The sequence below is a fragment of the Cyprinus carpio genome, chromosome B19 (assembly GCF_018340385.1).
Source record: "Cyprinus carpio isolate SPL01 chromosome B19, ASM1834038v1, whole genome shotgun sequence".
NCBI lineage: Eukaryota > Metazoa > Chordata > Actinopteri > Cypriniformes > Cyprinidae > Cyprinus > Cyprinus carpio.
In genome coordinates, this window is record NC_056615.1 from 10391711 (window position 1) to 10407660 (window position 15950).

The following is a 15950-nucleotide window of genomic DNA, read 5'->3' on the forward strand; positions in this document are numbered from 1 at the left end:
GTATTTGCTCAGAAATGTATTAAATTAATATTTTAATTACTTTTACAAGCACAATTTTACAGCCAAAAACAGGCAATGATCCATTAGTGGACTTAGACAAAAGGTATATTTCATTTCTAAGGGGTGTGATTTTATAAAACAGTAAGCTGTTATAATAAACGCAGACACCATGCTAGACACACAAGAGGTTTAACATGAATTTGAAATATACAACATTTGAATTTTCGATTTTAGATTGACAACTAGTGCTTTGCTGTATTTAATCTTACTGTGGAGAAACTTTTTTTTTTGCTTGAGGTAAATGTGATCTCTGTTGTCAGCAGATTTATAACACCAGGCAGTCTTTCTAGTTTTATAAAGCATACCAATTAGAGAAAACAACTGATAACCTGGCAGAATGTTTGAAACCTTTTGAAGGGACACTGCAAATTACAGCACACTCAACCACAGAGCACTGTGAAATATATGAGGACCTTTGGAAATACTGTCACGTGACACACCACATCTGATGAAGAATCCATAATTTGGCATGAGGAGCACAGAGAAGCTCCCTACTCCTATAAAACCCATGGAAAGTGAGAACGAGAGAACACGGACAGAATTACTAAACCGATTTTCACGTGTTCACGCACTATTCGTGCAGAATCTAAAATCTATCCTGATTTAAGACAAATGCATCATGTTGTACGGACAACTCATTTACAAGACTGTCAGTAGGTCCTCTATATTTGTATACATAATAAAATTAAATTAGTTTAACATTTATGTAAACGGTGTTTGATTAAGAAACCCAAGATTTGGGTGCCATCTCCACAGTTATCCATTTTGTTGCATATATGTTATTTCATATGGGTTCTCTGTCATTCTTTTTGAGTGATAAGGAAAGTTAGCCTTTCGTAATTGTGAGAAACTGAGGTAACAATATCAATCAATTAGTTTTTGACCAAGTCATTTTTCTCCCCCACCAAAACAAATATAATTTTCCACCCTTGACTGTTGGAATGTTGACTCTGCGAGCTATTCACATGCCCAGTGGTTAGTGGACGGAGCTTGGCCCTTTTACAAGCCATACTGGACCAATGAGAGGTTTTTCATGGTATCATCAAGAGAAATTCCAGCCTCTTGCATCTCAAACCTAGCGGAAGACAACAAACAGCATGATTTTAACTTTAACCGTTGTGCTGCGCTGAAAATACTTTACCCAATTATGCTATATTATCACCAAATCCTGCATTCAATCTTTCTGTCAACATGTTTTATTTCAATTAGCACAGGCTTTGTATTGATCTGAGCATATGCAACTCAGTTTTTGAGTGAAAAAATACTTCTGTGTTGATAATTTTGGCAATGTTCACTCTAAAGCTCCAATCAATGAGGCCTACGACCAATCAGTTCCAGATAAAAGCTGATAAAAAGATTGAATCCAGAACACAAAATGACCGGAAACCAACAGTTAAACAACCTTTGATATTACAGAATCACTCTTTGTAATGGGTGAAATGAAAAAGGGAAGACAAAAACCATTTGTGACCAGAACAAAATGTCAAATGCAATGTGATCTTAATCACCAGTCATCTGTGGAGATGGTGTAATACACAGGTGGTTGGTCTGTGTCGCTGATGGTTGCCGGACCCTCATGGCTGCTGGCCCCCATGTTGCTGAAAATGAGCCAGTCCCCAACAGCGAGCTCAGGGAGCAGGCAGTGCTCCACCACCTGGTCCAGTGGGTCACACGATGGACCCCACAGGCTGCTGGAAAACACGGGCTCATCTAGGGTGAGCGACAGCTGAGAAACACAAAACAATGAGTTTAGAAATCTCAGGCAACTTATTAAAATATTGTTCGTGTTCAGGTACATGTGTGTTATTTACCTTGTGGACAGATGGTGTGGTGATGACATTTCCAAACAACTTCCCCATGAAAGATCCATAAACACCATCGTTCATGTAATACACAAATTCTGGTGCACCGTTTGGGGTCAGCTCATCTGGAGTGCAAAAGACACATTGAGAAAATAAGGCAGATGTATCTAATGCCATATATAGTAATCAACATTTGAAGTGGATCAAAAAGGTTCATCATAGTTATCCTAAGACCTAAGAATGCTTTTTGGTTTTAGGACAACTTTGATGAAAGGTTTTGATCCACTTCAAATGCTGACTACTGTATATCTCACATATAATGGGACTCACCATGAGTGCTGCTATGGAGATCCCGGTATACTGCTTTTTTGCCAATAACATTGACAGCCAGAGTGGAGGAAAACACAAAGAAATTTCCCGGTTCAGCGATGACGCTCACTTCAGACGCTGAAGGGAAATAGGCTTCCAGCAGAGGTCTGACGATCGAATGTACCTGATCAAACAGACATGAAAGAAAAGCTTTGAGTAAGTGCATGATATTCAAAAAAGAAAAACAAATGAGACTCATGCTTGCCGTACCTGTTTCAACTGAAACTCAGAACCACTGAATCCTCCACCAATATCCAGGATCTTCATGTCAAAGCCTAGTTCCTTCTGCAGAAGTAAGGAAGACTCAGCACTCAAATAAATACATTAAATTTACTAATAAATCTAAATTAAATTATCATATTATAACGTTCGTACTACTACTCACCGCCATGTCAAAGATGCAGCGGGCGTCTGACAGTGCATGGGTGTATGCTTGGGGATCTCGGCATGATGCTGGTACCTGGAACCTGCAGAAAACAGTCCCACTTTCTAAGAACTCTAAACAAAGAACAATTGAGTCTCAGCAAATTAGTGGTGACCAAATCAGTTGACTTACGTGACTCCAACCACATTCACACTCAAGTCCTTGGCCATTTCCAAAAGGTGTCTACAGCTCTTCAGGGAGCAACCAATGGTCACACTTGCTTCCTCAACCTGTGCGTCAGTAGACACTTGAAGCAAAAGCCTGTTAAGACAAGAACAGTGCAGAAAGAGAATTACATAAATATATATAATAAACACTTACTATAAATAAATAATACAATATAAAATAAATTCTATATATTTTACCATTCAAAGATGAAGACCAGTAAAAACAACATTTTAAAATATTATAAATTAAAACAACTGTTGTCTATTTTAATTTATTTTAAAATTTAATTTATTAATGTGATGCAAAGCAGAATTTTTTGCAGCCTTTATTCCAGTCTTCAGTATCACACGATCGTTCAGAAATATATGCTGAATATGCTGATTTGAAACATTTCTTATTATCAGTGTTGAAAACAATTTAATGTGTCCTTGCCGAATAAAAGTATTAATTTCTTAAAGAAAATGTGGTGACACTTTCGTTTTGGGACCTATTCTCACTACTGACGATTAACTATGAATTTTGCCTCAGTAAACTCCTAAATTGCTGCTTATTAATAGATAATAAGGTAGTTGTTAAGTTTAGGTATGGGTTAGGATTAAGGGGACCATAAATATGGTCAATGCAGAATAAGACATTAATACGTACTTTATAAGTACTTATAAATAACCAATATGCAAGTAATGTGTATGTTAATAAGCAACTAGTAAATAGTGAGAATTGGTCCCTTAAACTAAAATGTTAGTGAAACTTTTACTGACTTTTGAATGTCATATAAATTACACATACATACATATTGTTTTATTGTATATTATGCATATATACAATACATTTTAAGTACTTACTTGGCCTCAGGATGGGCACGGGCAATTTTGCGAAGCTCTGCCTCATTTTCACACACCAAATAGTTAATGCCGGTTTTGGCCGCGTGTTTAATGAGTGAAAGCTGCTTACAAACTCCAGACAGGATGATGTTCTCAGGAGGGACATCATGATCGAGTACCAATGTGGTTTCAGCCTGAAAGAAGTAAGTTGGTGTGCCTTCAAAATATACGTTTCGAGATCTTTCAAATATCTACCGGTAAGAATCAAATAAAATGTTACCTTATTTGCACAGACAAAACCAACGCCAAGAGCAGACAGGACTTCAATGACTACAGGGCTGCTGTTACAGCTGACTGGGTAGAAGGGTCGAATGAGAGGCATAGTGGTCTTCCACAAAACATGCTGTCGCATTAGGGCCCCAAGGTCGGCCACAACAAATGCATTCTTTTCAGCCTGACAAACAAAATCAGATCAATCAATGAAAAAGACAGAAACAACACTACTGTGTTCCATTTGTTTACTAAAACTGATGTTCATAACACAGTCTGGAGGCTGATTTTCTGAACTCACCATATTTTGCTCATAGACATGGTTGTCGATGACATTGTCAAGGGTTGTTCCTTCCTCAAGTAGTTCAATGAAGTAGTTTGGTGCATCAACGAATCCTTTCATCTCAACCGTATTCCGCAAATCCGACAATCATAGAGAGTTTACTGAGCCGCTGGGGTATTCTGGGTATGCAACAAACTGTTCAGGGGAAACCAAAACATAGTAGTTTCATTACAACATTGTGCTTAACATACAAATAACATTATGTTTTCACACAAAACTTTACGTCAAGGTGTACAACTACAACGCCAACCCACATATTTCAAAACAGTGTGTTTTATGAGCAAACTTTGAACAGGAAGTTCAAAGTTATTGTAAGGTTATCGTTGATCTAAATAGGGTTTTAGAGGCGAATAAATACAAGAGGCAGGGAAAATAAATCACATAACTAGAGAAGCCATCACAAGTACATCTTTAGAGATGACGACAACACCTAGGCTTCAAGAATGTGGCCTACAGGCTATTTTTTATTTATTTTTTTGCTCGGACCCAATCAAGATAAATCCCTGTGGCTTTGAAGCACAATGGAGCATTTGATGGTATTACCAATAGATGTGTGCAGTATGAACATGGGACAAAGGTGTTACATATAAGCCACCAAGAGTGTTATGTAAAACCAAAAACAATCCACTACATTTGGATGAGTGCAGACACAGATTTTATGCGTAATTAAATCATATTATTATGTAATTGTCTCTCAACGGTACTTCAGGAGGGATGTGTCCAATATTTATGGACTCACATGGACAACGTGGGAGATGGTCCTCTCCCGCTATCAACTAGGATCCCAAGGCGGCTCAGCGTTGAAGTCAAACTGCTCGCGGTAGAGGGCCTCCCCTAGGCCTTCTGGGTAGCGCTTATACACTTGCAGAGAGAGTGGGGAGCCCTGTGGAGCCACAAAAACAGGTGTATACATAAATATTTGATTTATAAGAGCAGCTGATGGATAAAGTAAACTTATATAACACAAATGTACCAAGGCAGGTTAGAACATTTCTGAAATAACTCTTGACTTAGACATAACCAGTTTTCTTAATACAGCTGCATTATACATTTTCAGCATCACTTTATTTGTAGTAGGCTATGTTTTTATGAAGTGACCACTTATTTACTGCTGTACTTTGTGCTTGACTAGTTAAACGGACCTGATGATCAGATACTCCGTGTTCTCATTTTTGAGCATTAAACAACACCGTCTTATCTGGATTTTCCCACATGTTATCAATAAATGAAGTAACTTGCTGAACATTTATCAGAGGTCATGATGTTTGTTTCTTCTTGTGGACACCGCCTTAACCCTATAGAGCCTAATGCAGCATGTTATTTAACACATTCATTTCTAAGGCATCTAAATGAACAACATCATCAAAATTTGGCTGGAAAAACCTGTTGTACTCAACCTACTAACGTTACATGCCTTGCGTCGACTAATTGATAGTTCATACCTTTTTTAGCAAGTAAATTGTAACTTTTATATTGTTAGTAACGTCATAAGATGGACAATTAATGCACTAAAGCCAACTGATCACCTTTTAGAAAAATCATGTTAAAATGTGATGCATAAATTTTATGCAAAGGTACAGAGTGACAAGTAATGTTTATATACAATTAATAATTATAACTTTATGTAAGTAGTCTGTTATTAAAAGGATTTAAATGATAAGCTATCAGAATCTCATCTTAATATTGTCACTAAGTTACGTTACATCATAATACATAGGTCATAAAATCCTAACATATATCCAAAACAATAAATACTTTTTGAAAAAACTTTTGTCTAAAGGTTCAGTAAAGTGTTCTATTAAAAATATATATATGTTCCCAGCTATTATTACACATGTCAAACTTTATATTTATAGTTATTATGGTATAATAAGCATGAAAGTGACTTGTGTTTTGGTATGAGGTACTGTTTTACCAAAACAAATGTTTCTTAGGAAGATAAGATTTTAAACACAAATGACGAGTGTCATCATTATAGATAAAACGATATTAGAAAACAGTAAATCAGTATATAAATATAATGTGTAACACGCTCGTCATTCAATAACCTGACATGTCGTCAGCGCCTGAATCAGCTCACTAACTGTTTAGCCAACTAAACCCGCGCCATGCTCCGGCAACTAATGGTTTATAAAAACAAACACGTCTCATTCTCATAATTTGTGAGTTTGAAATCTATTTCTCGTTGTCCTTCACGGAGCACTGCCGTTGCCCGTGTAACAAGCGCGACTACAACCAACCGCCATGTTGTGTCACGGCTCCTTGCAGCAGACGGCGGATTTTTCCAGGATCAAGACTAAAAACAACAACAAACGCGGTACTTACGTGAGATAACGGCCTGAAAGATTTGGAAAATCGTCTTCTCTTTTTCGGCGGAATTTTTAAAGAGTGGTGGGGACACAAATAGAAGAAAGAAGAGGGGCTGTCTGTGCCATATGCCCGGGCGAGGAACACGAGAGCGCTGCTGTGTGTCTCAGGAAGAAATGGTCGCTGCTGGAGGAAGGCGGGAGAAACGGTTGAGAGAGAACACGGGGCGGGGCCTAACGTACTATTTCTACTACAGCAAAGGCTTGGCTTGTGAAGAGCCTCGTGACTGGCTCAAGACTGGTCCTTCTGGGGAGGATTTCCAAGAAACGCCAGCCCACTCTCATTAATATTCATGAGCTCGGCCTTTAGCTTAGTAGGATTCGGATAGCGGTGGGCGGGGACTTCTGTACTCGTGAAAGAATTATGTTCTTATAGCAAATTCCTTTTAGAAAAACACTCTCATTTGAACATGTATGGGCCAGCGTGGGCTCTGTTGATATTGCTTAATACGCTGCTTGTACTTTCTGATACATGCTTCCCCCTCTTCTATTTTGTCATTGTCAAATTGAGATTTATAGTATCTTTTGCTGTAGTATAATGTGTATTGTTATACTATACAACCATACTACCAGTACCAGTAAAATCAGTAGTTCTGTACATTTTTGTTGAACGTTTGATCATCATCAAACATTAGTTGTATTCCTTCTGATTCATAATGAAGAAATCAACAATGCTGAGGTTCACATCTGGCAAAGCTGTCATAACAAACTCTTACACAACAGTACATACACATACACAACACTGTCAGATGCAAGTGTTTTCATAGCCGTTTACTTGGTGAAAGGTCATATTTTATGGTTTCAGGTTCTAGTTTGTTTGCCAACGGATTTCTGATAATTCCCTAAACAGTCTAAAAAGCTTAATTTTCAGACAAATATCTTGTTACAATGCACATGCCTACACTGGAGGTCTTGTTTTGTTTCAGTGAATTGATGGCAAACATGTAGCTCTATTTATATTTGAGATCCCTGACACTTTGTCTGCAAATCATGTAATTTACCATAAACTATACATTTTTAATTGACTTGAATTTTGCATATTATCTTGTTTCAGTTAAGTAGTAGCATAAATGTGAATCAGTTGATTATCACTGTCATGATGACATTACTGGCAGATTTCTGTGCTGTTGGATACCATGCTGTACATGCTCAAATAATATTAGCCTATATTGTATATGCTATATCGTATTTACACAACTGGTTTAATTTAGGTGAATTAGTGAATTCAGCAATTACGATATTGAATCTCAGTAACATCTTTTCAACAACTGTTATTTTTTAACTACTTTTGGGACATAATGTACAAACCCGATTCCAAAAAAGTTGGGACACTGTACAAATTGTGAGTAAAACAGGAATGGAATAATTTACGAATCTCATAAACTTATATTTTATTCACAATAGAATATAGATAACATATCAAATGTTGAAAGTGAGACATTTTGAAATGTCATGCCAAATATTGGCTCATTTTGGATTTCATGAGAGCTACACATTCCAAAAAAGTTGGGACAGGTAGCAATAAGAGGCCAGAAAAGTTAAATGTACACACAAGGAACAGCTGGAGGACCAATTTGCAACTTATTAGGTCAATTGGCAACATGATTGGGTATAAAAAGAGCCTCTCAGAGTGGCAGTGTCTCTCAGAAGTCAAGATGGGCAGAGGATCACCCAATTCCCCCAATGCTGCGGCAAAAAATAGTGGAGCAATATCCTAAAGGAGTTTCTCAGAGAAAAATTGCAAAGAGTTTGAAGTTATCATCATCTACAGTGCATAATATCATCCAAAGATTCAGAGAATCTGGAACAATCTCTGTGCGTAAGGGTCAAGGCCGAAAAACCATACTGGATGCCTGTGATCTTCGGGCCCTTAGACAGCACTGCATCACATACAGGAATGCTACTGAAATGGAAATCACAACATGGGCTCAGGAATACTTCCAGAAAACATTGTCGGTGAACACAATCCACCGTGCCATTCTAAAACTCTATAGGTCAAAAAAGAAGCCATATCTAAACAAGATCCAGAAGCGCAGGTGTTTTCTCTGGGCCAAGGCTCATTTAAAATGGACTGTGGCAAAGTGGAAAACTGTTCTGTGGTCAGACGAATCAAAATTTGAAGTTCTTTTTGGAAAACTGGGACGCCATGTCATCCGGACTAAAGAGGACAAGGACAACCCAAGTTGTTATCAGCACTCAGTTCAGAAGTCTGCATCTCTGATGGTATGGGGTTGCATGAGTGTGTGTGGCATGGGCAGCTTACACATCTGGAAAGGCACCATCAATGCTGAAACGTATATCCAAGTTCTAGAACAACATCCAGACGTCGTCTCTTTCAGGGAAGACCTTGCATTTTCCAACATGACAATGCCAGACCACATACTGCATCAATTGCAACATCATGGCTGTGTAGAAGAAGGATCCGGGTACTGAAATGGCCAGCCTTCAGTCCAGATCTTTTACCCATAGAAAACATTTGGCACATCATAAAGAGGAACATGCGACAAAGAAGACCTAAGACAGTTGAGCAACTAGAAGCCTGTATTAGACAAGAATGAGACAACATTCCTATTCCTAAACTTGAGCAACTTGTCTCCTCAGTCCCCAGACGTTTGCAGACTGTTATAATAAGAAGAGGGGATGCCACACAGTGGTAAACATGGACTTGTCCCAACTTTTTGTGTTGATGCCATGAAATTTAAAATCAACTTTTTTCCCCTTAAAATGATACATTTTCTCAGTTTAAACATTTGATATGTCATCTATGTTGTATTCTGAATAAAATAGTGAAATTTGAAACTTCCACATCATTGCATTCTGTTTTTATTCACAATTTGTACAGTGTCCCAACTTTTTTGGAATCAGGTTTGTATGAAGAGTTAGTTACCAAAGAATTTAATACTTTTTGAGTATCACAAGTTAAGCGTTTTTATGCAAAACAAAGGTTGTCTTATTATATGTAAGTTTTATTTAGATAAATGTAGATTTCTTAAAGATGCTCTAAGGTTTTTATTTAAACAACTCATTTATTTGAAAATTTCTTTAAACATTTTAATAAAATTTTAATACTTAAAGCAGCTAAAATGCCTTAAATGTCTTAATCTGAAAATATATGGATTAATTTATAATTTGCTTTTATACTTTTAATATATGTAGTTTGGTATATACCCATTTGTTATTTGAAGGGGTTAAAAATACCCACATTGCGTATTCTGAATGCATTGTCAACTGAAGTGTCTCATATGCTTTAAGAATTTAATCTCTATGTTTAAGGACCCTCTCCGTGATCATATGAGCAGCTATCATGACAGAGTTCTGGTTGAGCTCTGCTCCTGGAGAGAAGAACTGCCAGCAGACATGGGACAAGATGAACATGGCCACAGCTCAGACCAACCTGTCCACTAACCACAAGTTCAACATACCTGAACTGAAAGTAAGTGACTCCTCGTTTTCTAATTCAGTTAAAACACTGGTTTATTTACAGCATATTTCTCATTTGTCTAATGAGTTTTGGTGGTGTTTCTCAAAAGGTGGGGACTCTGGATGTCCTTGTTGGGCTGTCTGATGAGCTTGCCAAATTGGACTCTTTCGTAGAGAGATTTCATGTCTACGTTTGACTTTCTACCAGAGTGTTCAGTTAAAAAATGTATCCATTTAATTTTTAAAAAAATATTTTTATATTTTGATCATTATCAGTTACACACAGCCTCATAGCTCCTATAAATCCCTTAATGGGGTTTTTAAGCTTCTGTCATCTCAAAAGTTCTCTAAATATATTTAAAATAGTATAGTATATTTATCCTGTGCTGCTGTTATTTTTTATTTTATTTATTAATTGCTGTTATTTCCCAGTGTAGTGAGGAAAGTGGCCCAGTACATGGCTGATGTGTTAGAGGACAGTCGAGATAAAGTTCAGGAGAACCTTTTGGCCAATGGGGGCAAGTGAACTTAAAATCCTCAATACATACTAACCACAATATTGATGGTAAACAATACTACTCTTAATTATTATCACAATCACATAAACATTTAACAGGAACTAATGTCAAATTAACATTCATATAATATTTTGTCAAAGAAAAATACATGTAATCTTTCATAGTCAAGTCAGCCATATTTGAATGTCCTAGTATATTACCTTATAAATCTTATTTTATATGATTAAGTATTAATAATGAATAACTCTTTCCATACAGTTGATCTAGTCACATATGTTACATGGTTCCAGTGGGATATGGCCAAGTATCCAGTCAAACAGTCCCTTAAGAACATCTCAGAGATCATGTCCAATGTGAGGCATGTTCAAATATTTTGTCATTGTTTATAATATAAGGAGATTGATTTTTCTTTGAATGTCCTGGTTTGTTCTCTGTTCTTAGCAAGTGAGTCAGATTGACAGTGATCTCAAAGCCAGAGCTTCAGCTTATAATAGCCTAAAAGGGAACCTGCAGAGTCTGGAGAGAAAGAATGTGTAAGTGGGAGGAGTTTCATATTCTACATTATTTGTGAAATTCTGTGTTACTTTAATCATTTTAAGTGACCTTAAATAACAACATGTCTTGTCCACTAGAGGGAGTCTTTTGACTAGGAGCTTGGCTGATATAATCGAGAAAGATAATTTTGTTCTAGACTCTGAATACCTTACTACTCTGCTAGTAGTTGTTCCAAAGTAAGTCAAGCTGGAGTATTTCTGCTTTTCTTTGTATTTTGTGCTTTTAAAATGATTCTTCGTTGGATTGAAAATTCCGTCAGTATTAACTCACCCTCATGCTGTTCCAAACTGTGACTTTCTTTATTCTGTGGAATGCAAAAGAAGATATTTTAAATAATATCGGTCAGAAAACAGTTTCTGTTCCCATTGACTTCTCATTGACTTTTTCCATAAAAGTTTTTGTTTATACTGTGGAAGTACCTTTTTTTTTTTTTATTTACCAACAATATTAAGAATATCTTAATTTGCATTTTGCAGAGGTTGTGAGTAAATGACACTGTTTTCATTTTTGGATGAACTATCCGTATAACTTAGAATGAAGACATTTTGTTTTATTATATATGTTGTTACTTCTGCAAAACAAATTTTTGTCCTTTTTATGGCCTAAAAAGGACTAGTTATCCTGACTGGCAGAAGACATATGAAACTCTTTCTGAAATGGTGGTTCCAAGATCCACAAATTGAGTAAAATTGAATGACGATCTTAAAACGAATTCACCTAAAGTATATAATTAGTAACGCATTACGCACACAAACTATGCTGTCCAAAACACTGTGCACTCCTTTATGTGCTCAAGTCATCAGCAAGAAATCAAAATGAAGACCAAGGAACATTTCCACACAGAGAACAAATTTCATTCAGTGCAAAGAACATTTCCAAGACTTTGAATAGATCTCATTAAACAAAACATGAAACTGAACCGTGAACCTGACCAGAACTGTCAGTTTTAAGAAAAATGAATTAAAGGCCTGTGTACACTTTTTGTACACTAAATGAGAGATACCTACCTAAGTTATGCTTTTTATAAATCATCTTTTTTTACCTTATTAATTACTTTGTGTTGATAAGTTGCAGCATGTGGCTTTATAGACCTCATGTTGTAATGGAATTCATGCTTTTAATATTCAGAGCTTTTATATGTGTTTTATTCAGTTGAATGAGGGAAAATGCTGCACTGTGATGGTGATAGTGAATGGTTTTTCATCTGCTCTTCTGTTAGGCTTTTATTTGAAGACCAAGACAGTGGGCTGTTTAGTGTTGCACTCTTTAGGAAGGCTATTGATGACTTCAAACACAAAGCAAGAGAAAACAAGTAAGTCCTTGAAGCTTTACAGTCTATAGTTGTTATTCGGTCAAATGGAGCTGAAAATCTGTTTGAAACCATCCTGTAGTCTTAAGTCCTTAAGTGTATTTGAATGTCAGATTTGCAAATATACTGCTGTTCAAAAGATTTTTGATCTTATGTTCACTAAAGCTTCATTTAATGTAATTTTTCCTTTGATGGCAAAGTTACATTTTCAGCATCATTCAGTCTTATGTGTCACATGATCCTTCAGAAATCATTTTAATACACTAACTTATTATCAATACTGAAAATAGTGCTTCTTAATATTTTTTTTGAAACCTATAAGACTTTTTTTAAGGATTCTTTGATGAATAAAAACATATTTAAAAAAAAACTTACAAAACAGTAAAAAAATAATAAATAAATTCTCTTATTAAAAATACTTTGTAAGTTTACGTTTTTTTAGACAGTTTTTATCCCATATTTCAAGAATCAATGTAAATATATTCTCAGATTATGAATGACATACTGTAAGACTGTTATGATGTATCACAATGTGTTTTTGATGTTCACTGATCATGTCTTTCAGCTGAATTTAGAGGAAAGCTGACCCTGTGCTACTGATTTTTTTCAGGTTCACAGTGCGTGATTTTCAGTACAATGAAGAGGAGATGAAAGCAGACAAAGAGGAAATGACTCGCCTCTCCACTGACAAGAAAAAGCAATTTGTATGCATGCAGCTGCCTAAATTTTATTCTCTATTGAACATGATAAAATCCTCCACAATGTTGTTGATGAGTAACCTCAAAACTCATTAACCTCACAGCCAGCTTGAGAGGCCCTGGGCCTTGATTAGTCTTCATTTGAAGTAATAAGAAAAAGAAAAGATAAATAATGATAACAATGGTCAATCTGCTTCTGCACCTCAGGGTCCTTTGGTGCGTTGGCTTAAAGTAAACTTCAGTGAGGCTTTCATCGCATTGATACACATCAAGGCACTCCGGGTTTTTACAGAGTCAGTCTTGAGGTACAGTGTATGCAAATCTGTTTAAAGCGTATGAATAGATTTCATATGTAACTGTAGACTGTCTGATGTAAGACCTGCATATTTGTATTGAACAGGTATGGGCTGCCAGTGAATTTCCAGGCCATGCTGCTTCAGCCGAACAAGAAGAATGTAAAGAAACTGAGGAAAGGTCTGCAGGACCGTTACAAACACTTGGACAGCAGTGCTACTGTTATTGATGTGAGCTATTATTAAGATTCTTTTCTATTTTTTAAAGAGGTCTGTTATGTTCACCAGTGCTGCATTTATTTAATCAAAAATACAGAAAAGTAAATAGTGGTAATAATGTGAACTATTGTTTCAGTTTAAAGGGATCATATATGACAATGCTAAAAAATAACATTATTGTGTGTGTTTGGTGTAATGCAATGTGTTTATGCAGTTTAAGGTTCAAAAACCACATTATTTTCCACATATCGTACATTATTGTTGCCCCGGCTTTCTGAAACGTAACGTTTTGATTTTTACAAAGCTCATTGTTCTGAAAAGCGAGGTGTGCTCTGATTGGACAGCTATCCAGTGCATTGTGATTGGCCGAATACCTTAAGCATGTGATGGAAATGTTACGCCCCTTATCATGTTTGGAAACACACAGCATCTGCATGACATGGCAGCAGCGGCAACAATACTACAGCAAGAATAAACGTTACACCTTCTTTCTTTGTGTAAACATTTGGGTGGAGTTATGCAAATCTTCCCACACAGTTAAGTAGACATGTGGGGGCATGTTTAAATGAGGCATTTACAGATCTTATATATGCACAAATAGCTTGTAACACTCAAAAGATGAAGGAAAACTTGAAATCGCATCATATGACCCCTTTAAAATAACTGATTTCTATTCAGCTTTGCCAGCTTTATATAATAAACATTTCTTATATATTATTATCAGTGTTGAAAACAGTTTATACACTACCATTAAAATGTTTGGGGTAAATAAGATATATATAAAAAAATACTATTATTCAGAAAGGATGCATTAAATTGATTAAAAGTGACAGTAAAGACATTTATAATGAGACAAAGATTTATATTTCAATTAAATGTTGTCGTTTGAACTGTCTATTCATCAACAAATTATGAAAAATGTATCAGTTTCCACAGAAATATGAAACAACATTGATAATAATAGGAACCATTATTAATAATTTAGCATCAATAATAGTTGAAAAAAAGTGGTAGTTCCAAAACCTTTATGAGTTTCTTTCTTCTATTGAACACAAAAGAAGATACTGAGTTACCAAACTGTTTCTGGCAGCCATTGACTTCCAGAGTATGAAAAAAAAAAAAAAAAAAAAAAAAAAAAAACAACAAACAAAAAAAACAATGGAAGTCAATGGGTACCAGCAACTGTTCAGTTACCCACATTTTTCAAAATATTTTCTTTAGTGTTCAACAGAATAAAGAAACTCATAAAGGTTTGGAACTTGAAGTTGAGAATTTAAATTTTTTGCTGAACTGTCCTTTTATGCACCAAATCAGTATATTATAATGGTTTCTGAAGGATCATGTGACAATATAAACTTGAGTAATGGCAGCTGAAAATTCACCACAGAAATTTTAAAATATATTAAAATGCAATATTTCACAGTATTACTGAATTTGCTATTTTTTTAATCAAATAAATGCAGCTTTGTTGAGCATAAGAAACTGTCCTAACTGAAGATATAGAGATATCACAGCTGATTTGTTCAGTTTTATTATGTTATAGGCATCTATGGACATCCCAGGTCTGAATCTCAGCCAGCAAGAATACTATCTGTATGTTTACTACAAGATCGACTGCAACCTCCTTGAGTTCAAATAGAATTCAAATTCCAATGCACCATTCCATCCTGCATCACAGAGACTGAACCCAATAATTTATTAAACACTTACTTCCTCTCACTGCCTCATTCCTTTATCATTCCTGCAGATCACTATTTCAAATAACAGGTCTCAGAATCTCACCATCTGTGTTGTGGTTTCATTTGTTTGAGGATTTTCAAGGTTTTTAAAATTTGCCCTTCAAGGGACGTGTGGTCCAACACTGAACACTCGTCTTTCGCTGAGCCCATAATGGCTCTGCATTCTGTTGTTTTTAATTTTCTGTTGGTGCTTACTCTGTGCGGGTAATGCAGTGATTATGTTTAATTGTGTTGTTGAGAACCACTACCCAGCTAGCAAAAAATATCCGCACGGCTTCTTTTTGCCGCCGGCCCTAAGCTGTTGGCTATAGGTGCGTCCCGCTGGCGGGGATGAAACGTTTGCCGCCGAATACGTCACTCCCATTTCTTGCGAGATGCCGCCGGCGAAAAGCCGGCGGGCCGACTGCTTCATTTTCTTTAGCGGTTGCCTCCGTCTAATGGACCGCAGCCGGCTGGCGGCAAGCCGCTTTGAAATACAAGGATTTCTACTAAAATCGACCAGCAGCCAAGGCTATGTTTAGCATGTTGGGAGTTAGAATGGAAGTGGAACTGACAGCATTTTAACTACTTTTCACA

The 15950-nt window shown here is 36.3% G+C and overlaps 2 protein-coding genes across 2 annotated transcripts; one reads left to right on the forward strand and one right to left on the reverse strand.

The window, feature by feature from the left end:
* Positions 1 to 3: 3 nt before the first annotated feature.
* On the reverse strand, positions 4 to 6758 carry LOC109100239 (antizyme inhibitor 1-like). The gene is made up of 12 exons (XM_042745659.1): positions 6583 to 6758; positions 4997 to 5140; positions 4216 to 4392; positions 3925 to 4098; positions 3666 to 3838; positions 2788 to 2916; positions 2617 to 2698; positions 2442 to 2516; positions 2193 to 2355; positions 1872 to 1987; positions 1569 to 1786; positions 4 to 1135 (listed from the first exon to the last, which is right to left on the reverse strand). Exons 3-12 carry the CDS (start codon positions 4315 to 4317, stop codon positions 1060 to 1062), a joined length of 1308 nt encoding a protein of 435 aa, XP_042601593.1. The 5' UTR covers positions 4318 to 4392; positions 4997 to 5140; positions 6583 to 6758; the 3' UTR covers positions 4 to 1059.
* Positions 6759 to 9927: 3169 nt separating this feature from the next.
* On the forward strand, positions 9928 to 15608 carry LOC109105856 (V-type proton ATPase subunit C 1-B-like). Its single transcript, XM_042745177.1, has 12 exons — positions 9928 to 10056; positions 10154 to 10219; positions 10474 to 10561; positions 10820 to 10914; positions 11003 to 11094; positions 11194 to 11292; positions 11727 to 11795; positions 12336 to 12428; positions 13036 to 13129; positions 13331 to 13428; positions 13524 to 13647; positions 15179 to 15608. The coding sequence occupies exons 1-12, from the start codon at positions 9928 to 9930 to the stop codon at positions 15272 to 15274; spliced, it is 1143 nt and encodes a 380-aa protein (XP_042601111.1). The 3' UTR covers positions 15275 to 15608.
* The last annotated feature ends 342 nt before the right edge of the window (positions 15609 to 15950 follow it).